Here is a 27,150-nt window from a genome sequence, read left to right as displayed (position 1 = left end):
CAAGATTATTAATTTAATGTCGCATAGTCTCATATATATATATATATTCATACTTTTTTTAGTAGGAATATATATTTATCACACTTGTGGAGTCACAATTATCAATAAGTTATTTCATTTCCTGTTTTTTCATAATAATAGTTTTAAAAACAAGTATACTAAACATCACTTGTTTGGGCTAGAATATTGAACTTCACATCGCATGAAAACAAGCTGCGATGATTAGTATATATCTTTGCATTTCAGATATGTTAAAAAGAAGATCATATCAATCTCATAGCTTTAATTATCGAAAAGGTGTCGGTCCATTAAAGGCTTGAAGGCCTTGAAGATATAAAGAGAAGCCACCCATTGTAGTTTGGCGACTCTTGGAGATTATAAAGAGTAACCTAAGACATTCTACTTTTAACATGCTCATAGATATAGACGATTTTAAAGTTAGAACGTGTTTCTTTTTCTTTTTAAAGATGATTTTCATGTACTACAAATTTAGCACCCAAACATTACTGAAATGTTCTCGAGAAAACCTTAAGATGTTTCTTTTAAGTGGTGATGGTTCAAAATAATAATTCATATTTGATTTATACGATTTTTTTCCTAAATCGACACTTTTATGCATTTATTCACACATACTTTTACATTAAATTCGTGGACCATTCAACAACACTTTGACGTGGGGGTATATGTTACACATTAGTTTCTTATTTTAGAGAATTCTTGTTTTTTTCTGTAATTTATTATTGTTTTTTTTACATGGATGCAAATTTGCATTACACGGAAATCGAACCATGACATACATGCTTAGAACTAACTAGCAAGGTGTTGGACAGTACCTTTTGAAAGTTTTCGTTTTATTTTTTTTGTTAAAAAAGGATGAAACGGGATATTAGAAAGATGAATTGTATTTGACAATATTTTAAAATCTCGAAAAAAGGTTCTTCCAAAATCGATATTGTAGGAATCGAAAAGAAATAATTACGACATATATATATATATATATTTGCATAGAAATAAATAAGATATATGTTGTGATATTGATTCTCTTATCTACTGAACATCTGCAAATCGATCATCTCTAGATAATAAAAGGAGCTATTAATATATTTTAAAAAGCAATAAAACATTTGCATGTAGCTAAATAGCTTCTGCTTTACTATGATTGTCTAAATCGTGGCAAAGTTCTCAATGATTGGGGGCATTTTGGCCTAAAATCATATCATTACGCTAAGATTAGAATCCAACATCTAGTTAATTAATCGTAGTTTATAATATCTATATTATTCATATCACATACTAATAAATTACATTGTTTATGTTAGATTCATGTAATAATTAGGCGTGGATCAGCTCTACAAAAGGAAAACGATTAGAAAAGGTATTACTGAGTATCAAGTTCGATGAGTTGGTTGGTTGGGATGAGAGATAAATTTATATCTACAATGAAGAATATAGAGCCTACAAGGTTACTAGTTTATTTATTTATCAGGAAATGATGAGCAATTTGATCGAATAGTGAAATAGTTTTGACAAAAAGAATCATTACCTTTTATTCTTTCATAGACGACGTCCATATATTGATCGACTAATATTCTTAAAACTAAAGGCTATCAACTTTTTATTTTTCCTTTGAAAATGGTCGAACGAGAATCTGCATCTAATACATGGCCGTGTCTAGATTATTAAACGCATGATAAAATAAATATTTTTTTAATATGTCACAAGAATTTTTTATTTTTTGTTAGTGGGCGTTTAATTAACTTTTGTTATTAAATATTTTAAAACCATATCATATCCATTATATATCAATTTTATGTTAAATAACTAGAAAAATACGCATATAAAATAAATAAATAAAACTGTAATTTTAAAATAATCTAGAAAAGAGAAATATTATTAAAAAAAGAGACGCCTTTACTTTGTCGTGTCAACCGAAAATCAGGTAATGGCTGACGTGGCAAAACTCTGGTCGAGGTTGCACGCTTAGGACCCACATATACCTAAGAGTTTGGAGAAACGGTTGCCGTTAGCAGTTTAGTCATCAAAGACTTTGACTCCAGAGAAATAGTTTTTTTTTTTTTTTTGGGGCAAAACAGTAGATGTTATGAAATTAGGAGATTTTTTTTCTTTCCATTTTGTATTTTGGACAAAAATTTAGTTATATTCTGTTTTTTTTTTCTTCCATAAAGTGCACAGTCCTCGAATTTACCCATTTGGTGGTTTACAATAAGAGCACGTCGCATCCAAAATTGTCCTGTGAATGTGATATATGGTCAAAAGAATATTAACATGCATGTCTCATACGTACGAAAATATGCTTGATTTCATTAAATACTTATTTAGCATGAAAATTATTTCTCACATACCGGTAATTAATTGATTTTCAGTATTAGACTTTCTAGCTTTGCTAAGAATTGCATTGAGTATATATATATATATATATATATATGTGTGTTTTTGTGATTTTGCCACATTTCTTTTTACAAACTTTGGCCAAGCGTAATTAGCTCATCAGCCATAAATTAATCACGCGTAACTAAGGACTCGATAAACGGGATTAACGTGATGCGGACAATTATTTGCATATGATACTTTTATGCCTCGTAGGGTTCCACATGTTAGGTAGAGACACTCTTGATTCCTTACACGTGAGGTGTCGGTTCGGAATTTTGATTTGAACCTTGCCTTAATGTCATGCCATATTGCCATGGACGCATATTTATATATAACTTCATACACATTAACACATGATATATATATTTTACTTCTATGGGTGTATAATGTAACATACGAACATATAACAATAAATATGTCCTTTGGCTACCGAATATGATAATGAATCTATGATTTATTACGTTATTGTTCAAGTTAATATATATGTGGAAACAAAGATATATGTATATATATATGAGGAATGCTTACACTAAAGTCGTTTGTTTCTTGATGCATATATATACTGTAGTTTTTTACGAATATGAAGAGATAACTGGTTGCGAAATCAGAAAGCTTACAAAAATTAAGAAAGTATGTATATATATATATATGAAAGTGTGGTTTGTTCAATCAACAATTGATTTAGGTTCCACAATTAATTAACAAAAAGGTGATAATTTCGTTATCCCAAAAAAAATAAAAATAAGCTTCAATCAAATGTAAACCGAACTATATCTGAAAGTAGTGGTCATAAAAATAATTGTAGACTATTTTAGTCCCATAACCACGTTTCCCTTTTTAATAAGGTTTCCTTCTCCTAGAAGTTACTAAGAATCCTATTCAAATTCTTCTAAATCTCGTAATTAAATCATGATGCATGCATATGCATCGATGTTTTCTACATCAGCAGTGGAAGCTTCTATGAGATTTTGAGCATCTGAGATTCTAGAGTATGAGAAGAATAAAATTCACCGGCGAGTCATGAAGATGACATGTGAGGCAAATTTCAGATAAAATGGTTCAGGTAAATGGACATTCAAAGAAGAAGTGAAAATGGGATTAATTAAGCCATCGAGTGAAAAAGCATGTAGTTAAATTCCGTTGAGAATCTGATATTTGATCTTACTGCAGGAGGGAGTCTTCGAACAATGAATATCTGATTCTGCCGGATAAATTATTGAATCGAGTTAAACTCACGAGTGAATAAACGTGAATGACTTTGGCACACAACCGTGACTCGAACTCCGATGAATATTTGTCAGCGATGAGATACTAAGCCACGTGGCATTATATAAATTTCAACAGTATAGCATATATAGCTAAAAGAAAATAATACAGTTATAACTTATAAGAAGGAAATGTTCCGATGCAGTTACGAGAATCTTTTGGCGTATTATAAAATTACATGCTAGGAGCATGATTGGCTGATACAAGTCTTAATGCGGTAATCGTTAAAATAATAAACTAAAGTGGTGATTAAAAATGAAAAAATCCTTCAAATTATTTTGAATTTTTACAATTGTGGAACCATGTTACAGAGCATGGTATTTCAATTTTTATCGTACTACTACTACTACGGTATTGTTTCCATTTTTTTAATAATAACACAAAAGGGGTTAAATCATGATAAATAACAAAAATGAAGGACCAACACTTTGAAGAGAAGATTATTGCCTAATGTGTATTTTCTTGAATTTTCAAATTTTCATTTTGAAACTTTTTGATTGAAAATAATTGGTTCTGTTCGTATGAGTTCCTGAGATTATTTATTAATTAATATATATACTAAAAAATTAGGAGCAAGATGGCAAAAGAAAGAAGCATATGGTGGGGGGTGTTAATGGGGAGGGGACCACGTGGCGGTTACTGGGAACGCTGCAAACTAAACGATCGGTGTGAGCGGGAAAGCCGCTTTGTGGGGTCCATCATCCATCTAGTAGGACCCACACTCAATGGGTTCCAGCGTTCAGACACACACAATATCTGATTTTCCCTTTAACTTTTTTTGTTCAAGTTAAAACTAAAGTTTTTTTAAAAAAAGACTTTTTTTTTATTTTCCTATAATAAACTGCAACTCTATAAAATCAGACCATACCACAACCTCAGCCTCTGTCTCTCTCAAAGCCTACACACTCATTCTCACTCTGTTTCTACAACCCTAAATCTCTTTTCATTTACAGACAGAAATGGGTAAATTGTTTAGAGTTCCTTAGATTAATGCATACAAACGTTTATAATCTCTTACATAATCCTTATCTTGTTTTCTGTTATTTCAGTTAGATTCATAGAAGAAAACACAAAACTTGTAGAAAAAGAAACCGGGAACAAATCAAACAACGATGTAACAACAACGAAGAAGAAAGCTCTTCAAGATATCATTATCAACAATGGAGTAGGATTGATCAATTCATGGGTTGATTCAATGAGAGCTTGTTCCCCTACTCATCTTAAATCTTTGTTGAAACAAAGCTCTTGGCTCGTACGTCTATATATCATCCATTGATCCAAGCTCTAGTTTCTACTTACATCTTTTTTTTCTTGAAATAATAAACGGTGTGTATAAATTCGCAGACGGAACATCCATCAGCTTTGGATATGTTTGAAGAGATTCTTCACCTTTCTGAAGGAAAACAAATCGTTATGTTCTTGGATTATGATGGCACTTTATCTCCCATTGTTGATGATCCAGATCGAGCTTTCATGTCTAGAAAGGTTCATTTCGAAAACCAATATAAGGAAATTTACTTATTTAAAAAATATTTAACTTATGATATATATGTTTGGTCTGATTTTTAGATGAGAAGAACTGTGAGGAAACTAGCAAACTGTTTCCCGACGGCCATAGTTAGTGGGAGATGCATAGAAAAGGTATGTTTACAACTAAATTGGTGAGATATATAATTAGTACTTATAAAATATTGAAGCTAATTATGATAGTTTTGACAACTTTTCAGGTTTATAACTTTGTAAAACTAACTGAGTTGTACTATGCTGGAAGTCATGGAATGGACATCAAAGGACCAGAGCAAGGGTCCAAATATGAGCAAGTAAGATTTGTTTTTCTTTACTTTTTACGTAAAAAAATCTTTGAAAACTATACCTAACTTTTTCCACCGTTTTTTATTGTTGTTATAAGATTTTACAGGATAGTAAATCTCTTCTTTGCCAACCAGCTACAGAGTTCCTCCCCATGATCGACGAGGTCACATTCTCCTTCATAATTCAGTCTCATATATATATTCAAATAATAATACGATTAAATAAAACTATTTTCTTCTTACTTACATTTGTTTTAAATATTTTTGTTCAGGTTTATCATAAATTAGTGGAGAAAACAAAATCTACTCCCGGAGCCCAAGTAGAGAACAACAAATTTTGTGTCTCTGTTCACTTCCGACGCGTAGATGAAAATGTACGATGATATTCTTTTTCAATATCCGATTACTCATGTATTTAAAAGAAAACTAACCACTTCATTTATTTATTTATTTGAAAACAGAACTGGAGTGATTTGGCTAACCAAGTTCGATCAGTAATGAAAGACTACCCTAAGCTCCGTCTTACTCAAGGAAGAAAAGTAAGATATCGTATTAATTATTATTTTATTAAAGTATAAGGTAACTATAATTTATTTTATTAACTGGTTTATATTCTCGTATATTATTTCAGGTTTTGGAGGTTCGTCCGATTATTAAATGGGACAAAGGCAAAGCACTCGAGTTTTTATTAGAGTCACTTGGTAAAATATTCCTCAACTAATCAACTATTTAATGACGAGAGAAATGGTTTATATCAATAGTATTAATTAAAATTAGTATTGGATTGTGTAGGATACGCTAATTGTACCGACGTTTTCCCTCTTTATATCGGAGATGATCGCACCGACGAAGATGCATTCAAGGTATATACAGAATTTAGTAATCATTTATTAGATTAAATTAAATAATTTATGTTCAATCATCTAAGTAAAATTGATTTAATTATTGTTATAGGTATTGAGAGAACGAAGACAAGGTCTTGGCATTCTTGTATCTAAATTTCCAAAGGAGACTAGCGCGTCTTATTCACTGCAAGAACCCGATGAGGTAAATTGATCAAGACAAGCACAACTTCGATCTAATTTAGAAACTTCCCATTTTAGAATTATTGTTATATATGTCCACTGTACTCTGCTGATAATAATACTATACGTTTTCTTAATTATTAACAGGTTATGGAGTTCTTGCAACGTTTAGTGGAATGGAAACAATTGAGATCTGGAGCATGATGAGAGCTATAACTACAGAAGAATCGTTTCTTCTTAATTAGTAACTTGTTAATTTTATTTTATTTTCTTGCTCTCATATATTGTACTCAACGCGTATGTAAAATGTTTATAAGAAAATTGTAGATCCATCATTCTCAAGGAAAATATGTTTTATATATCAATCGTATATATGGTTCTTCTACATAATATATCATAGATAGTTTCCCCTAAATTTCTTATACAATTTTTTTGGGCTGTAAATTAACAGTTAAATTAAAGAGAGAGCGAGATATAGAGAGACAGAGTTAAATATATTTTGACTGAATGAAAAATTGTTTAATTTTTAGATAGTTTTCTGCATTAATTTAAAATAGAACCAATTGTTTTTTCCTCTTCTCGAATGGTCCATGCATCCCACTCTTAATTAAATTGTTTGTCAATCCTTTTTTTTTTGTTAATATTATTAATTACTTGTAATACAGGTTTTCTCAGAATATAGAATCTAAAAACCCTGTCCCAGGAAAATACAATAGAATCTTAAAGCTAAGCTTATCGTGTGGAATCTATTTGCAAAGAAGAAGGAATCTTTTATTTTTCTTTAATTCGGAAAACATAAGAAAAATAGAATATTCTATGAGGCAAAACTTGGGTGGGCAAAACTTGGGTGGGAAGATATCAAGATAGCGTCAAACAGACTCGACCTATGATCGGATCTTTGCTTCTAAGCTTAATATATTAAGAGAGGCTTAACTACATTGTTTAAGTAAAAATAGAAAATAAACGCCTAATTATAAGTAACCAATAATAACATTTTGTCTAAGTCTTAGGAATCCCAAGAAAAGAGCACCAAAAAGAGAATCTCTCTGACAATTCAACAACATACGTACATATACACTTTGAAGTCAATGTTCAACAATTTGTGTATATCAAGACCTCGTTCACATATTGTTTTCCTTCTGGTCATTAAATGCCGATATGGTTTTAAATAGTGAAAAATAAAACATATATAGGTGGGGAATGATTATCTTCATTCGATCTTAGGGGGTTTATATTCAAAGTTGGATTTGGGTAAACTAATAAAAAAAAATTGCTATTTTAAAAGTTTACTTTCGGTTTCCCTATTTTGTTGTATTTTTCTAAAAAGCTGATACGATATTGGAAAAAATAATTCTGTTATGCGTTGTTACATATATAGTCCTTTTTCGTTTTGGTTTACAGCATTGTTAAATATCAATATTTTGACGAACGGCTGAAGTTGTATAAGCGTTGGATTGTTATATATAAACACAAGTACTGAAGATTTTAGAAAATCAAGTATATGAACTTATTAGGCAGAAATTTATGATTCTTTCCCCAAATATTTTGCATGTAGACAATCTAATATTAATATTTGATTGTTACGGTCACAATCCCATGTGGTCAGTCAATTCAATATTTTGACTCATGAAAAGAAGCAAATAAAGATTTTTCAATCTTTTCCACATAACTATATATTAATGTAAAACAACAACAACTAGGTCTAATATAGAATCCGTTTCAAGGATCAACTTGATTGATTCTCATATCCCCGACGTGGACTTAATAACAAGTGTTTATGTTCTTATAAAGCATGAGAGACAAAATGAAGAAAATATGTTGTTAGCAATTAAACTATTCACTATCGTTAGTTAGACTTTAATATAGTAGGGGTTTAGTCTTCCCACGTTATTAGATGACTACTTTTGAACAAACCATCGTTACTTCACCCATTTCTCCCGACATGCCAACAAGAAAGATCATTGTGGCGTACGTATATTAATTTATGTGAAATGCGTAGGTATATATTTTTAACAACCCTAAGTTCTTAGGTTGCTCTTATGCTCTAGAGTATTATGGAAATCCTAAAGCCAATTGGCCCGTGAACTGTGAAGCCTGTCTAAGGTTTCCCAATCACACAACTATCGACACGTGCTAATCACTAGGTTTAAGAAACTTTATTTTCCTAAACTATTTCCTCCGTATATTCATATTCAATAAACCAAACCCAGAGAGCTGGAGTTTTTGATTTAGGTAAATTTGTTTTTTAATGAAAGATTACAATTGTTCACACTCATCGGCAAATACAAGCTGTATCTTTATATCTTGGAGACAACATTTTAGATAAAGAACAAATTAATATCAAATGATAAATTTAGAAAGAACGATCAAGTAGTAAATTGGTGAAAGACGGAAATGTGTTGGAAAACGGTTAGTTCATTTGCTGAAATTGAGTTGGCCTCACGTACAAATCAACAAAATAAATAAAAATCCGATTGATAATTTGGAAACCTCACGTTGACAAGAAAATATATTATTCTGTTCTTTACATTATACATCCACAAAATCAAACTTAAATTGCTTTTTTTTGTTAAAGAGATATTCAAACTAAGATTTGGTGTTATTCTTTCTCTCTTCTGTGGCTTAGCATTTTCTTTAATCGGGTTAGGGTTTTAAACTAAAGGAAAAAGACGTGTATTAAACTAAACATGAAGTCCTTAACTAAACAATTTCTTAGAATTTGTTGGAAAGCAAAAGTTATAACCGAAGAGTTGGAATCCACCAGAAAAAAGGTGAGAGAGAGATTCTCTATCATTTAACTTTGATAACTTTAGTTTCTCCAATTGTCTTTTTTAAAGAATAAAAATATTTCACGCTCCAATTATTGGCTGAATAAATTTTAGAGAACTTATAAGCACAATAATAGTAGCATCCAACCAATTATTGGTCGCCGTAAGATTTCAAGTTCGTAGACCTTTTTTTATACATATAGTCCATATAGGTCAATTTTTAAAAGATCCATTCCTACGAGAAGGTATGAAAATAGTAAAACAAACATATATAATTCATGTCCTCTTTGAAATTTGACACATTCAAGCTTAACGTGCTTGACTTCCTCGTATAATAAAAAATCCGGCTATACATTTCCATATAACAATAATGTTTGCACAAACCTGGGACTACGTACGTTTCTAATTAATGACCCCAGGCAAAACTCTTTTTTTTTTTTCTTTCTGTATAGGACTCAGAGGAAAGAAGTTTGTATATAAATCTATAATATATAATTAGTTTCTCTATAAACAAAGTTTTGAAATAACAAACGCGAATGAAATGAATTTTTTAAGGCCCTTCAATTAATTACTTAAATACAAGACCTGCAAGACTACATCTTAAAAGTATAATCTATGTAACTATTGTCTCCGCATTAATATTTTTTTTTTTTGATATATACTTGTCAATTAAAAATGACATGGAACACTTCACATGACCAAGATCCCCTTTTTCGTGAATCATCTTACGATGTTTTATCAATGAATTTCAGACACGTGTTCTCTGAAGAATGTGTTCATCATTTACGCAGCCACATCCATCTATGTGTAATTATGAGTATGGGGAGTTCCAAACTCTTTGGTGGCATGTGGAGGCATGTGACTCAGATGCCCTCATTATAGGGAGCAAAACTTATGTGTCGATCTTTTACTTGAGCCATCCTCTCTGACACTTGTTAAAGATAGGAAATTTTAAACAAAGTCCAAATGATTTTAGTGGATGATGTTCAATAAAGCAAATGAAACAAACAAAAAGTATATGTTTTTAAAACACGGCTGCTAAGAAGGTACAAGAACAATTTAAAGAAACTCAAATTAAGGCATGGGTTCCAACGAGACCATGTGGAGGTTTAGGATAAAAAAGTCTGTATTGGTCTTTATTTCTCTTGTTTTAAACCGGTATTACCAACCACGGGTTATTCAAATTATTAAGTACGAATACAAAATTCTAAAAGGAAAAAAACGTGAAGTGACGGTTTAAAATTTTCACAAAAGGGTTTGCAATTAAGATGAGTTGCAATCTTCAAAACGTCGACATTTGAATTTGCTTTTTTCAGTAAATGGGTGACGTATATTGGCCCATTCCTTTTGGGCTTTTCCATTTACAAATCAATAAAATGGGCTCATCTTGCTCAGTACATAAAATAGTCAAAAGTAAAATCATTTTAAAGAATACATATAATGGGCTTTGTTTTTAAAATCGGATATCAAGTATAACGGGCCTTTCTTTAGAGACCCACTTAAATCCTCAGATGGATAGGCAAAACTTTTAATATCCCACATCACTCATATACCCTTTGAAGGAACTAGAAATATTCTATACATATCGTGATCTTGCTCGATTTAAGGCGTAGACGATAAGTTCGTAAAACTTGACCCATTCAAGTGAAAGAAAAAATTTCAATAATGAAAAAAATAAATCAATTGCTAAAGGAAACTTAATCAGAGTATTATTATCTCTGACTTAAACCAAATTGCGCAAAGGGATCGACGAATATCAAAGCAAAAACAGAACAATATTTTTGATTATATGGATATGACCATACAATCCAAGAAGCTATATGATAAAGGGACCATAAGCACATCACCAATCCATTCAATCTTGCCCCAAATTCCTTCACATCCTTGACACTTTTCAAGCGCAATCATCGCACACCAAATCTTCTTGTTTCGTTTAGATAGCGTAAATCTGTCCCATATCATTACGAGTTTGCCATCCAAGTTAACTATTTCAATCCTATCTGTTTCACGAAACTTATTTAGAAAATCCAAACCTTTGATCTTTCTCCAGTCTTTAGACTTTGTGTCAAGCCACCAACAATTCTTGTTATAATATATGTAGCGTACTTTCTCTATCACACACCAACTGAAATTAAAGACTGCCTCTGTAACTTTCCATGTACGTTCTTCAGTATCATAAATATAATCCTTCTTTTCACTACTAACGTAGACGTTTTTCTTCTGCATTTTCATTTTCCTAACCAACTGGCCACGAACCTCTGGACCAGGGTCTGGCAAAGGTTCCCACGTTTGAGTCTTTATGTTGAAAACCTCACCCCAATTCATGGATTCATCTGAATCACACCCTCCCATTACATATATGTTAGGATACTGTCCAACAACTACTGCGTCAATCCGAGCCACCGACATACTAGGGGATTTACTTAAGGTGTGGATCTTCCCATTTTTATAGAACCACACGGATGAAGAAAGAGCATCATCGTATCCACCGACTATGTATGTTTCTGAACCAACTATCACTGAGGGTACTAGTACTTGATAATTATACGAACAAGGCAACGGCACCAGTAGATTTCCAGTAGACTGCTTCTTGATCGGGCCATCGTTGGTCAGGGTTTCATTAGGCTTTATCCAAAGGGCGAACCAAGAAGGATAAGAACGAGTGGGCAACTTTAGCCAAACGAAGAGGCGGTTTTCTTTGGTTCCAAGGTGGGATCTAGCCTTGTAGATTTCATTTGATAAGATGATTGAGCGGAATTGCTTGGAGACGAGGCAGAGTTTCGGGTAGTACGATCCCGAGACGCGGGCTAAGCAACTCACAACGATTTCGTGGGGTAGTGATGAAAATGACAGAGAATGGTTTGTACTCTGCGGTACTTCTTCTTGGGAGATCATAGCTGCATGAGTTGCAAGGTAGTAATCAAATGGGGATCTAATCAAGGCTGGTTAGATAATAATTTATAGGTGGCGCTCAAAGTTAGATGTGATATGATGTGCAAGATTCTAGTTACTTTGTTAACAATGAGATTTAAGTATATCTTCATAATTTTTTTTGTGCCCCAAAATTAGTCAAGATAATTGGGTCATTAAATAAAGATAGATGCGATGCTGTATTTGTAAGTAAAATAATAAATGTAAAAAAAAGTAAAATATAATCTATTGTATAATTTATTAAATTTAAATCATTATTTTTGTCGTTTACAACTAAAATGTGCATATTACGAGATATGAAAATTGTGATAAAGTTTCTTTTCTCTTAGGATATACGAAAATTAAATTGCAAACAGATATTTTTTTAAAAGAAAGCAATAGATAAGTTACATACTTACATAGGTATAAATAGTCTATTTGGCTATCCTGTTGGCTAGTATTCTTGATGTCTATTGGCATTACTTTGGTGATATTACCTATTGATTTTGTCAACAATTTAAATTTGAACATAATATTATTATTTTAAATTACCGACGATCGTTCATACTTTATACTTTTATATCATGATTAAATCAACATATTTCTAATGATGATGTAACAAATGATAAATAGATAAATGATAAAATAAAATAAAAATAAAATGATAAAAGAAAATTAAAAAAAAAAAAAAAAAAACTGAGAGATGGTTTAAAGAGAATGACTGAAACAACCCATTGGCGATGCACAAAAGACTAAAATCAAAAGCATGATCTCTAGAATTTATCAAACCGGTTTCACTTCACAACGCAAGAAAACATATGATCTAGGAACCGTAAGCACAATACTAGCCCACTTAACCTTTCCCCAAATTTCATCAATTTTACGCTTTTCAAGCGCAATCACCGCACACCAAATACTCTTGTTTTGATAAAAAGGCTTCGCAAAGATTTCCCACAAGATTAAGACTTTGTCACCGTACTTCGCTACTTCAAGAATACTAGAACGACGACGCCTATTCAATGTAGCCAAACCCTTGATATCTCTCCATTCTTTATGCTTTGTGTCATACCACGAACAACTTTGTCTACTAAAACGGTACAATACATTCTCTATCTCACACTTTCTCTCAATCATGAATGAGCTTGCAACTACGTCCCATTTATCTTCTTCCGGATCATAAACGTAGTCCTTCACATAGCTGTTCTTAACATAAATCTTTCCTTCGCTCACCGCCATACCTATAATTGAAGATACGCGTAACTCGGCCCCCGGGTCAGTTAAAGGTTTCCAAGTTTGAGTCTTTGGGTCGAATACCTCAGCCCAATACTTAGATTCATCTGCGGCACAACCTCCCATTACGTATATTTTCCCATTGATGACATAAGCAAAAACATTGGCACGAGCTACTGTCATACTAGGGGCTTTACGCCAGGCATAAATACTAGTCTTATCACGAACCCACATGACGGAGGATGGAGTATTATGTTTGCTAATAGCGTATAATTCTGAACCAATCTCACCGATGAACATTGGTACACGAGGAGAATAAGAAGAAGGTATTGGTACCAACAAAGTATTTCTAGTGGACTTTTTCTTCTTCCCAATGTCGTTGGTTAGGGTTTGATCCGGTTTAGTCCAGAGACTAAACCATGAAGGAAGACGACGATCGGGCAACTGTAAGCAGACGTGAAGGACGTCTTCATGTGTACCAAGGTACAATCGCTCCACGTAAAGTTCCATGGATAAGATGAGAGAGCAGAAGCTCTTGCAGACTAAGGAGAGTTTCGGGTAGTACGATTTCGGTATGCGGGCTAAACAGTTTACAAGGATTTCTTCAGGAAGGGACAAAAACGACGGACATGAATTTGGTTTCTTCTTTTCCTGCGGTGGTTCGGCTTCGGAATCCATAGCTTGCGGCAGAGATTAGGGTTTTCTTAGAAGAGATTAGGGTTAAACATGAATAAGCAAACCAACCTCGAGATGGAGATTTTGTTTGCGGTGGTTCTACTTTGGACTTCTTCATACTTAAACAAACACAATTAGGTCTAAGCAATGAACTATATATATATATATAAAAACATGCTTTTTCTAATCTTTAAAAACTAACCCCTTGATTTAGTTAAATTATCAAAATCGTCCCCGTTTGGGAAAATAACCAAAGTCCGTATACGGTTTCTTAGATTTAACACCAAGCACACACACACAAACACACAAATGTAGCATAGTTTCATGTCAAACTATTTAATAAAGGTTAAGCAAAGCTTTGAACATCAATGATTTAAGCAGTACTACTATGTTTCAAACAACGGATGAGTGTTTCAAGAATTACATATAAAAGCCATCCTCAACAAGTAAAGACATGTTGATCAAGTCCGTATCACTGTAGAACGCAAGAAACGGTATGAACTGGGAACCGTAAGCACAACATTAGACCACTCAACCTTACCCCAAACTTGACCATTTTTGCGCTTATTAAACGAAATCAACGCACAGCAAATATACTTGTCTTCACAAACACGACGGCGAGGCTTGGTAGGCTTGTCCCACAATAGTAAGAGATTCCCATCGTAGCAAACTGTTTCAATCAAACCACTACGACAACTATGATTCAACGAAGACAAACCCTTGATCAGTCTCCAATTTTTAATTTCATTGTCAAACCACAAGAAACTGTTGGGACGACAAGAGTACCAAACATTACCTACCGAACACCTACTATCATTCAACTGCGGTTTCGCTGCAACGTTCCATTTCTCTCTTATCGGATCATAAACAGAGTCCTTGCTGTCATTGCTCCTCACGTAAAACTTTCCTTGGATCATCTCTATTTTTCTAATCATTGAAGAGAAGCGGAGCTCAGGGGAAGGGACAGGTAAAGGTTCCCAAGTTTGAGTCTTTGGATCAAAAACCTCACCCCAATTTGCGGATTCGGTTTCCGCACAACCTCCCATAACATATATTTTCCTATCGAAGACGTAGGCAACAGGATTAGCTCTAGCCACAGTCATGTCGGGGGCATTACGCCATATGACACACTCCTTGTTACGAACAAACATGACCCGAGAGGGAGGATAACATTGTTTGAATGCATAGACATCTGAATCAATACCTACTACGAGCAATGGTGTTTGAGAAGCATAGGAAGAAGGTACTTGTACCAAGGTAGACTTCTTCTTCTTCTTCTTCTCCTCCTCCTTGTCATCGAATCCTTGGGGTTTGATCCAGAGTGTGTACCACGAGGGAAGAGGACGATCGGGAAGCTTTAAGCAGACATGAAAAAAGTGTTCTTGTGTTTTGTGGTGAAATCGAGCGTGGTTAAGATCAATGGATATGATGAGATCACGAAATGTTTTGGAGACTATGGAGAGTTTAGGGTAATACGATTTCGGTATACGGGATAAACAGTTTAGAATGAGAACATCTGGGAGTGACAAAAGCGACGGAGGAGGAGATGGATTCGTTTTCCTCTTTTTCGACGGTGGTTCGCCTTTGGAAGTCGTAGCCGCAGAGGCGGCGGTTTCTGCCCAAAAAGTGACCATTAGGGTTAAACATGATTCGGGCTTTTCCAATACCACTTTATATATGTCTTCCCCTTTTTTTAATATTGAATATTTAACCCTTAATTTTAACTAAAATATATCTAATTGTCCCTTAACAATCAAAGACAACCCCATACGCCAAAACTTGTTATTTTGAAGCTAAATGTGTTTTTTCGGTTGATATTGCCAATAATTTAAATTATATAGTAACCTATAAATTATTTTAATGTAAGAAACGGAATCTTAAAATGACAATAAAGTAAGTCATTAGCAATGGTCAAAAGAAAAACATGCTTATACAGTATTTGGTCTGTAAACTACGCACGAAGACGTATGAACCGGGAACCGTAAGCACAACATTAGTCCACTCAACGTTTCCCCAAATTTCATAATCATCGCCATTACCGTTACGTCTTTCAAGAGCAATCACCTCACACCAAATATGTTTATCTCCAAATTGACCAGGATGCACAAACTTATTCCATAAGATTAATAGTTTCCCACCGTAGTTACCAATCTCAATCAAACAACGACGACGAGTTCTATTCAAAACATGCTTACCAACCCATATGAAGGGGGACGGACCATTGCCTTGGATGAACGCATAGCACCATAAAGATTAAAGATGAACACTTGGTCAAAAGGATAATGATAGGAAGATGGTATTTGTACCAACCGAGTATTTCCAGTAAACGTATTAATCTTCTTCTTCTTCTCGATCTGATCAGGTTTTATCCAGAGCGTGTACCAGGTTGGAAGAGGACTCTTAGGAAGCTGTAAGCAGACGTGGAAGAAGTATTCTTCGGTTGTTGAGGCGATATCGCGCTTTGTTGAGCTCTTTGGATACGACGAGAGAGCGAAAGGACTTGAGACTAGGGAGAGTTTCGGGTAGTAAGATCTCGATATGTGTGCTAAACAGTTCTCAACGATATAATCTGGAAGCCACGGCTGCTTCTTTTTCTGCGGTGGTTCGACTTCAGAACTCATAGCGGCAGACGACGTTTTTGAAATTAGGGTTAAACACGAGAGTCGATGGAGAGTGTTTTTCGATTTTGGACTTTATATATTTAATTAAACACGACTAGGTCAGCATTTGTACCTTTTATTTTACTTAATTTATAAATAACCCCTCTATTTCATTTAGGTGATCTACTCGACCCCTTTAGAGAAAAAAAAAACAGTGAAAGAGAACCCCGTAAGCCAAGGTCAGTTTGACCGTACACATTCAAACATGTTATTTTGGTCTCAAATTAAGTAAAATAAATCGGGTGGAAATAAATTACAGATTACAAAGTACCACCTAGCTCTTACATCAAAAACAGAGCATCTTCAATAAAGAAATTTTGAACGTCTTTGATGTATCACACATTAACATGTAAAAGTTAAAACAAAAGAAAAAAGCATATGACAGTCAGAGGAACAAACCTTTACATGAGAAGTAATAAAGCTCGCTGTTGTTTTATTTAGTGAACTCACTCTCACAACTCTCCGACACAATCTCAACCTTGTGCGCATCTAATAATCCATTTACTTTAATGTCACATGTTACGGCCACTTCCTTGGCTCGTTTCACCAAGCCCGTGCCGAAACCCGCATCTAGCCCCATCGTCAATACCAAACTAACCACTTCAGGCGGCAGAACAGCCGCGTTCATGGACCTATCCAGCTTTAGGTTGACCGTATGGGATCCCGACACGGCTAATGACAGCTCTGGGAAATTCCCTTGGCCTAGGTTCTTGTTTTTGTACGTCAGTGAGACGAGACCTTTGTAGGTCACCCACATGGTGGAGGTTGGGTTCTTTGATGTCAACATGATCTCGAAATGGCGAGATTTCTCTAGTTTCTTAACGTTGAAAACCGGAGGTTCGGGCTTGAATATAAAACCAACGATTAGTGCGATCGCGCAGATGATGAATCCGATGACGATCACAGAGATGAATAACCAAATGCATCGTTTAGAACAAAAACTTTTATTATTTCTCCCCGGATCGCTATTCCTGCGTCTTTCGACGATCCTGCATTATCCGGGGGAGGGATCCAATAGACCTGATCCCTTGGAACATGCACTACGTAGGTCTCGATCTCTGGGATTGGATCAGGAGGAGGCGGCGAAGAAGGTGATACGTGTGGGGAGAGATTCAAAGAACGATTACGTAAATGTTGTGGAGGTGAAGAAACTTGGGAGGCAGAGGAAGGGAATTGAGGGAGGCTGCTGGTGGGACGATGCCACGTAGAAGGATCATTACCGGTCTTGTTTTCATTGTCATTAATGGAGGTGGAGGTGGAGGTAGAGGTCGGAGGTAGCGGTGGCCCGTCCATCGGAATAACGGCGAGAAGGAAATGTGTGGTGGTGGAGGGAGTGTCGAGAGAGAAGAGAAGAGAGACAACGCGGAAATCAGGGTTTTTGCATGGAGTGGCAGCAAGTGGCTGTGGTTGATTTGCGTAACTTCAGTTGGTCTCTTTCGGACCGGAATTTTCTTTTGTTTACCAACTCAAATGTTTTTTTCTTCTTTTCATGTCCCTCATTATTAGTATCAATTTTTTTTCTTTCTCATTTCCTATTTTGATCAATATAATTGTAAATTTTATATAGTCGCAAGTGAGGACTAAAATGATGGTTTTGACTAGGAACGATGGATAAATCACACTACTCACCCAACAAGAAAACATAATCTCATTGCAGATTTTCGACACAAAATATACTCAAATTGTTGAATTAAAGCCCAATAAAACTCAAATTGTTGTATATAAAGCTCAATAATTTTTTGTGTGTCAATTATGAAGCCCAATAATTTATTAGTAAGTCAACCCATAGATAATTTAATTACTTTACACAAAATTAAACAAATAAAAACATTAAAACACACGGAAATGAGCTTGGCCACCAAGAAAAAAACAAAAACTTTTTTTATTTTGTTTTGGTTTTGGCTCTTCACCAAGAAAAAAAGATTCTATAGTACGGAATAAGTTTTCTTTTGGATGAAACTGAAATAATTTATCAAATAAACAGAGAAGAAGAACCAAATTCAATGCTTCCTTGTCGCCGTCTTGTTCTGTCCTGCAAGAATCAAGCTGCCAGTTTTCTCCGAAGGTTAGTCTTCTTATCCTTAAACCCCTTATAAACCCTAATTTTAAGTTGCTTAGGGGATTTTACTTTATCTGGGTTTTTTAAGTAGAACAATTGTTACTCTATCTGCGAAAAAAGTCTCTCTTTGTTGGAATTTTGATGGTCTTGTGAATGTTTCTTGTTTGGTTTATCTTCTAAAGTATCGAAATTCTTGATCTTAAAACATTATATTGAATCTTAGCGTTGATTTTTTTTTTAGGTGTGGACCATCGAAACGAATTCAATCAGTCAATTACTGTAAATCAACAAGACAGGGCCATGAAATTCCAGATGTGAAACCTCTTTTTCCCACAGGAGGAGGAACTCAAGCTCCTTCTCGTTCTCGTGCTCGTTATGCTGTTGTATAGATCCTAAAAACTCTTGTTGCCTTCACTTGTGTTCTTGAATTGGATCGTTCATTTGGGACTTATGTTCCCTTTTTTGTCTGCATTTTCAGCCTGCGATTCTACTTGGTTTTGCCGGATTCGTCGGCTTTCTTCATTACAACGACGAAAGGAGAGCAGTTCCTAGAGGTACTATAGACTTTGATGATGGTTTTTTGACACATTGGAGTGATGAAGCTGAGATGTTTCATGCTTCTACTTTTGCAGGTCAAGCAAGCAGCAATAGCGGTTGTGGCTGCGGTTCTAATACAACTGTCAAAGGTCCGATTATCGGAGGTCCGTTTACGCTTGTGAGCACAGAAAACAAGATAGTCACAGAGAATGACTTTTGTGGTAAATGGGTTCTACTCTACTTTGGATACTCTTTTTCCCCGGATGTTGGACCTGAGCAACTAAAGATGATGTCCAAAGCTGTTGATAAACTAGGTTGAGTTACTTATACAAAGCTCCAGCCATTTCATTAGTTTCAGATCTTTCTTGTTATAATATATGATCTTCTTTTAGTAATGATGTCTTGTCTTGATGGAAACAACAGAGTCTAAACATAACGAGAAGATTCTGCCTGTCTTTGTCACTCTTGACCCTCAACGAGACACACCTTCTCATCTCCACGCATACTTGAAAGGTCTCGGTTTTACTTCGTGCCCTTGTGTTCCAGCTATTTTGCTAAACCCTCTGACGTTTGGTTGCTTGTATCTTTATGCAGAGTTTGATAGTAGAATACTAGGACTAACCGGGACTGCAAGTGCAATGAGGCAAATGGCACAAGAGTATCGTGTCTACTTCAAGAAGGTTCAAGAGGACGGAGAAGATTATCTCGTTGATACTTCTCACAACATGTAAGGGTTCATCATCTCAAATCAAATCTTGATATGTTCGTAAGAAAAAGATGCTAAATGTTGATATGTTTTTGTGTATAGGTACTTGATAAATCCGAAGATGGAGATTGTGAGGTGCTTTGGGGTTGAGTATAATCCAGACGAGCTCTCACAAGAGCTTCTTAAAGAAGTTGCTTCTGTTTCACAGTGACCCATTTTGACCAAACACTAAAGAGAGAAACACTAGGATGCTCTTTGATTGTTTTCTTCAATTCGTGATTTTTTTAAAGACGATTTTGTTAATCCGTCTCTTATTCTTGAAAAAATGAAAATTAGATGGTAGATCCTGCAAAGTCGAAAAAATCCAAAATTTCCCATATAGTAATATTTTATTCTTCAATGTTATTTTTGTTGTTAGAGTTGTTTCTTTTACTTATTTACAAATTTTCTTTCAACGTTTGTAACATAATCATCAGTTTTCAGTTATTAAATAATTCTCTGATATTTTAAAATAATGGATAAACATTATATATTAATATTTTCTCTGTTTATTTTTAATTGATTTTCTAATAAAAACACACAAATTAAAAAAATATATTAAAACTGATCATAAATATATTACTTTTTATGATTTACATTTTTCTATAATTCTAAATCAATGATATTTTAATTATTTGTTTTAAAGTTTAAAATTCATCAATAATAACTAATAAATAGTGTATAAGAAACCTAAAAAATCAATTTTTTGAAACAATTTTCTTTTGAAAAGATCAATTAATAAGGAAGGGAGAAAGTAATAAATTATATACAATAATTTTATCACATCCACGGTCTTTAGCTTCTTCATATTTCTAGTAATGAGATGGAGAAAGGAAAGCTGTTCAACGTTTTTTGCCTGCTCGTGAGCATATACAACAATTTCTATTTTTGTATTACTTTGCCTAAGAGCCTTCATCCTAAGCTTGTGTCACTGAGACTAACTGAAGTCAGCGTTTGGTGCTAAAATAATGTTAAAATTTTAAATTTAAAAGATTTAATAGTACATATTTTTTAAAGTTTTAAGTAAGACACTCGTAAATGTCAGATCGACATCAAATGGGAGATTTTGTTGTAGGAAAAAGAACAAACGTGACATTGCTATAATGGTCTTTCAATGTTTTCATTAGAATTTTTGCAATGACAAAAAATTCATCATTACTTAACAATCTTTTATGGACGTGAAATAACAGAAAAAATAAAACTTTTGAATAATTTTGTACTTGTTTAATTAGTGCATCAAAAGTGCACACCACCAACATGAAATGCCATAGAATTTGAATATTATATCAAATTTGATCCTAAACACTTTTTAAGAATTCGAATATTATATCAAATTAGTTTATATAAAATTTAAAAACTTAACACTTAAAAAAATAGTTTATCTATTATTTATTAAATTTATCAATTGTTATGGGTTAGAACTGTTTATTAAATTTCAGATGTGGGACTCAGTTTCATTTAAAACGTATTGGGCTTTTAAAATGGCGGCGAGAAGATATGATTATCGGCCATGTCGTAAGCCCAATATGTTATTCCAAATGGAATTTAACTTCTTAAATAAAATTTCAAAACAGTAATAGAAAATCATACCATAGGTATACAATTATCATATGTTGTTACAAAAACCAATTGACGTCCAAGAATATACTACCATATATTATTAATAGAATTCGTAACAAAAAAAAAAAAAAAATCACATTCTTTAAGAAGTGAGTGTTCCCATATTTCTCTACCAAGAGACGATTTGATTTTGACCCTACAAAAAGTATAGTAGATACAATGTGGACAATAAATCATATAAATATCAAAGAGTTAGTTCTCAATGAATACAGACGTGGCGTCATTTTTGGCCCAAGGGATTATTACTTGGTCCACTCAAATTTCTATTCCGCTTATTAATACCGACACCTATATGCATTCAATCAATTTTCATGTCCTAGTCTTCTCATTGATTGGTTTCACATTTACATAACCTGTGATTAATCTACTAAAGCAAATGATTCAACTAACCTGTGATTAATCTACTAAATCATTCACTAATCATGAGTTAAAATTCGCAAAATAACTAAAAAGGTTTTATTTTATTGAATCATATTTCATTAACGCCACATTACACTCACAAGAACAACGAGAATACAAACAATACAGACAAGTCTCACGAATCACAACACATCACTTAAACGACCCAAGAAAGCTTTTTCCGAATCTCAGACCCGACCCGACTAACACTATCCCTAAGCTTGACCGGACAATTGTTCCGTACGGCGGTGAGCTCATAAGGAGAAGTATCAGTAGCGAGCCATTGCTCAATCTCAAAATCCTGCGTCGAGCACTGTGCGTGAACACCAGCCGTCGTGATCTCAACGTAATTAACGTACCAACCATGGTGATCGCCGGAGCCATCGGAGGTTAGGTTTAAGGCACAGATCGGACTAGGTAAACACGGTGCTCTTCCACTGAAAATGTCGAGATTACCCCTCTCGAAGTAATTGTAATCAGGTCCCATTAATCCAGCCCAAGCTTGAAGGTTTTTGATTCCGATGTAGTCACCGTCCTTATCGTAGATTCTTGCGCTGATGATCGAATCGGTTCCGGCTTTCCAGATCGATCCGGTTCTGAGGTAGAATGTGTATACACAGTCTGGATCATCTTCCTAGATAAACAAACAGAAACTGAAAAAGTCAAATTATCGAAAAATCTAAATCTGATCGAGAGTGGTTAGAGATTGAGGAAGTTTACGGCGAAAGCTACGGCGGAGACGGTGGCGAGAAGGAGGAGGAAAGGGAGGAGAACATCGCGACGAGCCATTTTGTTTTTTTCCGGTGAACGATTTGTATTTTTTCTCTGATTTTTTTTCTGCAGAGGTGTATTAATAGATGCGAATATTATTTGAGGGAAGGGTTATTATTGGGAATTAACAATTGGGGTAATAATCACGTGTTATTCGGAGTAGCGTGTAATGTTGACGTGGCTGACTCTTATCTGTTGTGATGTGAGAATTGAGATGGATAATTTGAGAGGCTTGGCGATTACTCGGCGAGTCGGTATATGATGGGTTGGTAGATTTACGAAATTATCCTTTTAAGTCTCTCTCTCTCTGGCAGCTTACGGACCAAGAAAAATAGTCCACTGGATTGTATGAAATTTTCCTTATTAATGACTACGAAATTTTTGATGGTTTTGTCTATATTAAGAATAATTCAAATTTATATTGAGAATAAGTAATTCTTCCCATTTTTATTTGCTTATATATTTGCTGTCAGATTTTTATTATTTTATGGCCAGGTATAATTTATATTTGTAAAAACAAATTGTTACTTCTTCTCAGCATTTTCATTTTTAGACATCTTCTTCTCAAAAGTGTGTGGGCTTATAAATAACAAATACTAATTATATGGAGCCTTGGTATAGGTAAATATTGGGCATAAAGCGTAAGCCCATTGTTGCACAAAAAAGAAGAAGCGTAAGCCCATTTATATATTTATCTTGTTATAACAAAATGCACACGTAGCAAAAAAACTACATGCTGGAAATTTGATCAAACCCATAGCTTACTAAATTATAGAGAGTGATGATTCTTTAGTTTTTGATATCCTTGTGATCTTCAATACTAAAACTATGTAGACTTACATTATTTTGGTTAATTATATGATGATCATTGATCACCCGTAAAAAATTTTACTAACACGGCAATTTTTTTTTTATCAAACACTAACAAAACATTTAATAGTGATAATAGTTAATCGAATGTAGTGGTTGGTTTTACTAAATGTTTCTTTTTCTTATTTGCAATGCAATGATAATCAATTTCATACGAATTTACAAGTCAACTGAAATTTTGATATTTAGAAAAAAAACGAAAAAAACACAATTATAAATGAGTGTGGGTAACCAAACAAAACTAAGCCGTATGGGTAAAGTGATAATAGGGTTATGGCATTTTGGTTAATGGGCCCATAAATTTTGAATTTTCCTTGATAATTAATAGTATATTATATGATTGATTCTTATTTTCCGACCAAACCTAGTATCTCTATCAAAATATACACTCAAACCATTAATTTCCACTTGCAAATTAATCGGGTGAAATAAGTAGAAATGAGTATGTACATATCTTTGTTGCATCTTTTAAATTGGTGATTTCGAAATTATTCAATTGAAAAGAAAGATTAATCAGCTAAAAAACTTATCTTGGTGGAACTAGCTATATGATGACATCTAATAATTATGATATATATTATTGAATTTGGTCCGAATTAACTGACCTAATTATGTCATCATGTAAGAGATTAGTAGATTATTCAAATTATTCTATATCTTTAGAGAATAACGAGAGGAAGTTAAATGATTGTTTGTGCACACGGAAAATTAAAACTTGTTCTAACATTTTTATCGCATAATTGATTTTGATATGAATATACGCACAAATCACGAAGAAAAGTAAGTACCATTTATCAGGAAAAGTAAAAGTAATACCATCATAAGATTTGTAAACGTAACATCCTGCAGTGGTAGAGAAACAAAACAAAGCATTAGCCGAACCAAATATCTACAATCAAAGTGAATTTTGACTATCACCAAAAGGAATAAATCTAATATAAACTAAACCTTAGATACATGTATATAATATTGGGATATAGAGTAGACAATAGTGGATGGTGGTAGTGGAACCACTTAATGCGATTTCACCTTCCCTGTTTTTCTCCCTTTCACACAAAAACAAAACAAAATTATTAAAAAATCATGTCACACCAAATGTCTTATTTACCATGATACCCTATCTCATAAACTCCTTAAACAAACAATAGCTCCCTAAACTCAAGTATCCATTCTCACCTCTAAATCAATTTCTTACGTTTTCTCTCGTCAAAGTCTTTTTTTCTTTGTCACGAGATGGAGTCCGGTAATAGTAGTAGCATGCAATCTTCAAGCGGCGGTGGCGGAGGAGGAGAAGAAGAATACGATTCACGCGCCGCAGATCAATCCATTTCCGCCTTCTTCGACCACCACAACAACCACGTGTCATCTATACCCACGCCGCAACAAAACCATCGCAACCTCCTCCATTTCGACCATAACAACAACAACTCTCTAATACCACCAAACTACTTTAACAACAACACGTTCTTACCCGTAAACCAACAACCCGACCCGATTTCTCAACTCGACCTCCGAACCTCCTCCGCCACGTCATCACTCCCTCCTACTAACAATATAGGAGTAATCAAGAAAACAAAGAAAAGATCTCGAGCATCAAGAAGAGCACCAACGACGGTTCTAACGACGGATACTTCCAACTTCCGAGCGATGGTTCAAGAGTTTACCGGAATCCCAGCTCCACCGCTATTCAACAACAACTCCATCGTGAACACCACGCGCCTCAACACTTTCCTCGGCTTGTCTTCTTCTTCGCCAAACACTTACAACACCAACAATCTCTTGTTACGACCGTTTGCTCAAAAACTCACTCCAGCGACTCCTCTCTTATCCGGATCACAAATTCAGCAATATCAAAACCCTAACAACGGTTTCGAGGATATGAATCTGCAAGCTCTTCTTCAAGCTCATATTTCAAACCCTAGAAGCAATGAGCACGATCAGTTTGGTCTTGGTATGATGCAGACTCCATCTACTAATCCTCCTACTACAACGGCAGCGGCTAACGGGAACATAAACACCGGTGATAATGGAAGCTACGGTGGCTCCGATCATGAACATAATAATGACGGTACTTGGTTATCTTCGTCTTCCGACCAGAGAACATAAATATATTTATGTATAGTCCAAGTCCGAAATCAAAGCTAATCTCTTGACATGATTACTCAACAAATTAAACATAGCACATATAGCATGATGAAGTTACTCGTTTATATATTCTATATTTCAGTATAAACCACTTTAAAACTTTTTTCGTGTAGGGTTTGTTAATTATTTAATACTTAATTAATATGCTTGTTATTTGTTAATCTTAGTTTTTTCCATAACTATATGTTGGTAAGTATTAGTTAGTAGATGGATCTCACCATTTGAATCAGATTTTCTTGGTATATTTTCTTATAATTATATAGAACTTTTAAATTTTAATGACAACGATGACTTGCGATATGAAATTTTAATTTTTCAACAATCAATATACAGTACGTGGTTTTGGGATCACTACGGTTAATATTTCTCCTAATTAATATTGGAGTGAATGGTGGCGAAATTTGGGGAATCTTCCACGGCCGCCGGATTGTGGAATATGGTTTTGGGACCATAGTATATAATTATTAATTAATTATAGACTTGTGGTGATTTGAAATTTGATAAATTACTGTTCTCCCATGTGCTTATTCATTTTTGGTGTATCATCTACATTAACGTCAATTTTTATTGACTTGACTCTCATTTTACCATACCAACAGATTTGAAATTTGAAAATTTCCCAAGCAAAAGAAAAACAGGTAATCAATAATGATAATTATACATACATTTTGGTTTTGACCTACTTTTGTCATATGACAATTTATCTTTATAGACACTTTTACTTCTATTATTATAAGTCTCTTTGTTTGTGAATAGGGGCAAATTTCATTTGACCGCCTCCGACAACCATTGACCTTGTCACGGCTCTGAATGTGATGCGTCTACAAAATTCCTAACTTTTTTCAGTCTTCTCATTAACCAATCAATCGTTAGAATATTCAGCTTAATTTATATCTCTTTCTAGTCTCTAGCTTAACAACACTTCAGAATGAAATGTCAGTTCTTTGTAAGCGGGGTTTTCAATAATATCATTTGCTACTGTATAGTATAATAGTAACTCTTAAAAATAATAATTCTTGTTTTTCACAATAAGATTTGATGATGGATTGATGGTCGCAAAACAAATAATGACATTTGATGAAAAATCTTTTGCTTGTTCTTGTGTATACAAAAGTTCAAATGATTTTGATATTTTTTTGTCCACGGACCAGTTACACTTAAGTCACCAATGCACTGTATAACCTATACACATCACTTACATAAACTATCAACAATGTGCATATATGTGTATCTCTATCTAAATGGAATATATAATAATGGGTGATGAT

General features: G+C 34.1%; 9 protein-coding genes and 1 long non-coding RNA gene across 14 annotated transcripts; 4 read left to right on the top strand and 6 right to left on the bottom strand.

The window, feature by feature from the left end:
• The first annotated feature begins 4,529 nt into the window (after nt 1-4,529).
• Nucleotides 4,530-6,970, top strand: TPPH (Haloacid dehalogenase-like hydrolase (HAD) superfamily protein). 2 transcript variants are annotated; one of them, NM_120140.3, is made up of 12 exons: nt 4,530-4,620; nt 4,707-4,909; nt 5,002-5,142; nt 5,227-5,298; nt 5,385-5,477; nt 5,567-5,632; nt 5,741-5,842; nt 5,930-6,007; nt 6,100-6,169; nt 6,261-6,331; nt 6,423-6,515; nt 6,641-6,970. In NM_120140.3, the coding sequence occupies exons 1-12, from the start codon at nt 4,617-4,619 to the stop codon at nt 6,695-6,697; spliced, it is 1,050 nt and encodes a 349-aa protein (NP_195687.2). In that variant the 5' UTR covers nt 4,530-4,616; the 3' UTR covers nt 6,698-6,970. The 2 variants fall into 2 exon arrangements, with proteins under 2 accessions (NP_195687.2, NP_001329289.1); NM_001342553.1 differs by having other exon boundaries at nt 4,542-4,620; nt 6,423-6,855.
• Nucleotides 6,971-11,046: 4,076 nt separating this feature from the next.
• On the bottom strand, nt 11,047-12,156 carry AT4G39760 (Galactose oxidase/kelch repeat superfamily protein; the record flags this gene model as incomplete). Its single annotated transcript, NM_120139.1, has 1 exon — nt 11,047-12,156. One exon carries the CDS (start codon nt 12,154-12,156, stop codon nt 11,047-11,049), a length of 1,110 nt encoding a protein of 369 aa, NP_195686.1.
• A 678-nt stretch (nt 12,157-12,834) lies between these two features.
• Nucleotides 12,835-14,079, bottom strand: AT4G39756 (Galactose oxidase/kelch repeat superfamily protein; the record flags this gene model as incomplete). Its single annotated transcript, NM_120138.2, has 2 exons — nt 12,835-12,867; nt 12,918-14,079. One exon carries the CDS (start codon nt 14,077-14,079, stop codon nt 12,955-12,957), a length of 1,125 nt encoding a protein of 374 aa, NP_568071.1. The 3' UTR covers nt 12,835-12,867; nt 12,918-12,954.
• Nucleotides 14,080-14,168: 89 nt separating this feature from the next.
• Nucleotides 14,169-14,387, top strand: AT4G09905. Its single transcript, NR_142313.1, has one exon. It is a non-coding gene; the product is annotated as an other RNA (long non-coding RNA).
• A 2-nt stretch (nt 14,388-14,389) lies between these two features.
• AT4G39753 (Galactose oxidase/kelch repeat superfamily protein) lies at nt 14,390-15,723 on the bottom strand. Its single transcript, NM_120137.2, has one exon. The coding sequence runs from the start codon at nt 15,708-15,710 to the stop codon at nt 14,538-14,540; it is 1,173 nt and encodes a 390-aa protein (NP_568070.1). The 5' UTR covers nt 15,711-15,723; the 3' UTR covers nt 14,390-14,537.
• Nucleotides 15,724-16,256: 533 nt separating this feature from the next.
• Nucleotides 16,257-16,697, bottom strand: AT4G39750 (F-box family protein-like protein; the record flags this gene model as incomplete). Its single annotated transcript, NM_120136.1, has 1 exon — nt 16,257-16,697. One exon carries the CDS (start codon nt 16,695-16,697, stop codon nt 16,257-16,259), a length of 441 nt encoding a protein of 146 aa, NP_568069.1.
• Nucleotides 16,698-16,990: 293 nt separating this feature from the next.
• Nucleotides 16,991-18,029, bottom strand: AT4G39745 (hydroxyproline-rich glycoprotein family protein; the record flags this gene model as incomplete). Its single annotated transcript, NM_148409.2, has 2 exons — nt 16,991-17,580; nt 17,679-18,029. The coding sequence occupies 2 exons, from the start codon at nt 18,027-18,029 to the stop codon at nt 17,170-17,172; spliced, it is 762 nt and encodes a 253-aa protein (NP_680775.1). The 3' UTR covers nt 16,991-17,169.
• Nucleotides 18,030-18,576: 547 nt separating this feature from the next.
• On the top strand, nt 18,577-20,542 carry HCC2 (Thioredoxin superfamily protein). The gene is made up of 7 exons (NM_120135.5): nt 18,577-18,801; nt 19,037-19,178; nt 19,274-19,349; nt 19,428-19,646; nt 19,756-19,845; nt 19,927-20,059; nt 20,141-20,542. Exons 1-7 carry the CDS (start codon nt 18,740-18,742, stop codon nt 20,247-20,249), a joined length of 831 nt encoding a protein of 276 aa, NP_568068.1. The 5' UTR covers nt 18,577-18,739; the 3' UTR covers nt 20,250-20,542.
• Nucleotides 20,543-22,081: 1,539 nt separating this feature from the next.
• PLAT1 (Lipase/lipooxygenase, PLAT/LH2 family protein) lies at nt 22,082-23,176 on the bottom strand. The gene is made up of 2 exons (NM_120134.3): nt 22,817-23,176; nt 22,082-22,730 (listed from the first exon to the last, which is right to left on the bottom strand). The coding sequence occupies exons 1-2, from the start codon at nt 22,883-22,885 to the stop codon at nt 22,254-22,256; spliced, it is 546 nt and encodes a 181-aa protein (NP_195683.1). The 5' UTR covers nt 22,886-23,176; the 3' UTR covers nt 22,082-22,253.
• Nucleotides 23,177-24,698: 1,522 nt separating this feature from the next.
• AT4G39720 (VQ motif-containing protein) lies at nt 24,699-27,026 on the top strand. 4 transcript variants are annotated; one of them, NM_001342551.1, is made up of 3 exons: nt 24,699-25,805; nt 26,482-26,520; nt 26,639-27,026. In NM_001342551.1, exons 1-3 carry the CDS (start codon nt 24,971-24,973, stop codon nt 26,653-26,655), a joined length of 891 nt encoding a protein of 296 aa, NP_001328368.1. In that variant the 5' UTR covers nt 24,699-24,970; the 3' UTR covers nt 26,656-27,026. The 4 variants fall into 4 exon arrangements, with proteins under 4 accessions (NP_001328368.1, NP_001320169.1, NP_001328369.1 ...); NM_001342550.1 differs by having other exon boundaries at nt 24,699-26,520; NM_001342552.1 differs by having other exon boundaries at nt 24,701-25,805; nt 26,482-26,956.
• Nucleotides 27,027-27,150: the final 124 nt, after the last annotated feature.

Source organism: Arabidopsis thaliana, chromosome 4 (assembly GCF_000001735.4).
Source record: "Arabidopsis thaliana chromosome 4, partial sequence".
Taxonomy (NCBI): Eukaryota; Viridiplantae; Streptophyta; class Magnoliopsida; order Brassicales; family Brassicaceae; genus Arabidopsis; species Arabidopsis thaliana.
Note: the sequence above shows the minus strand (reverse complement) of the source record. Positions and strands in the feature narration are given on the sequence as shown.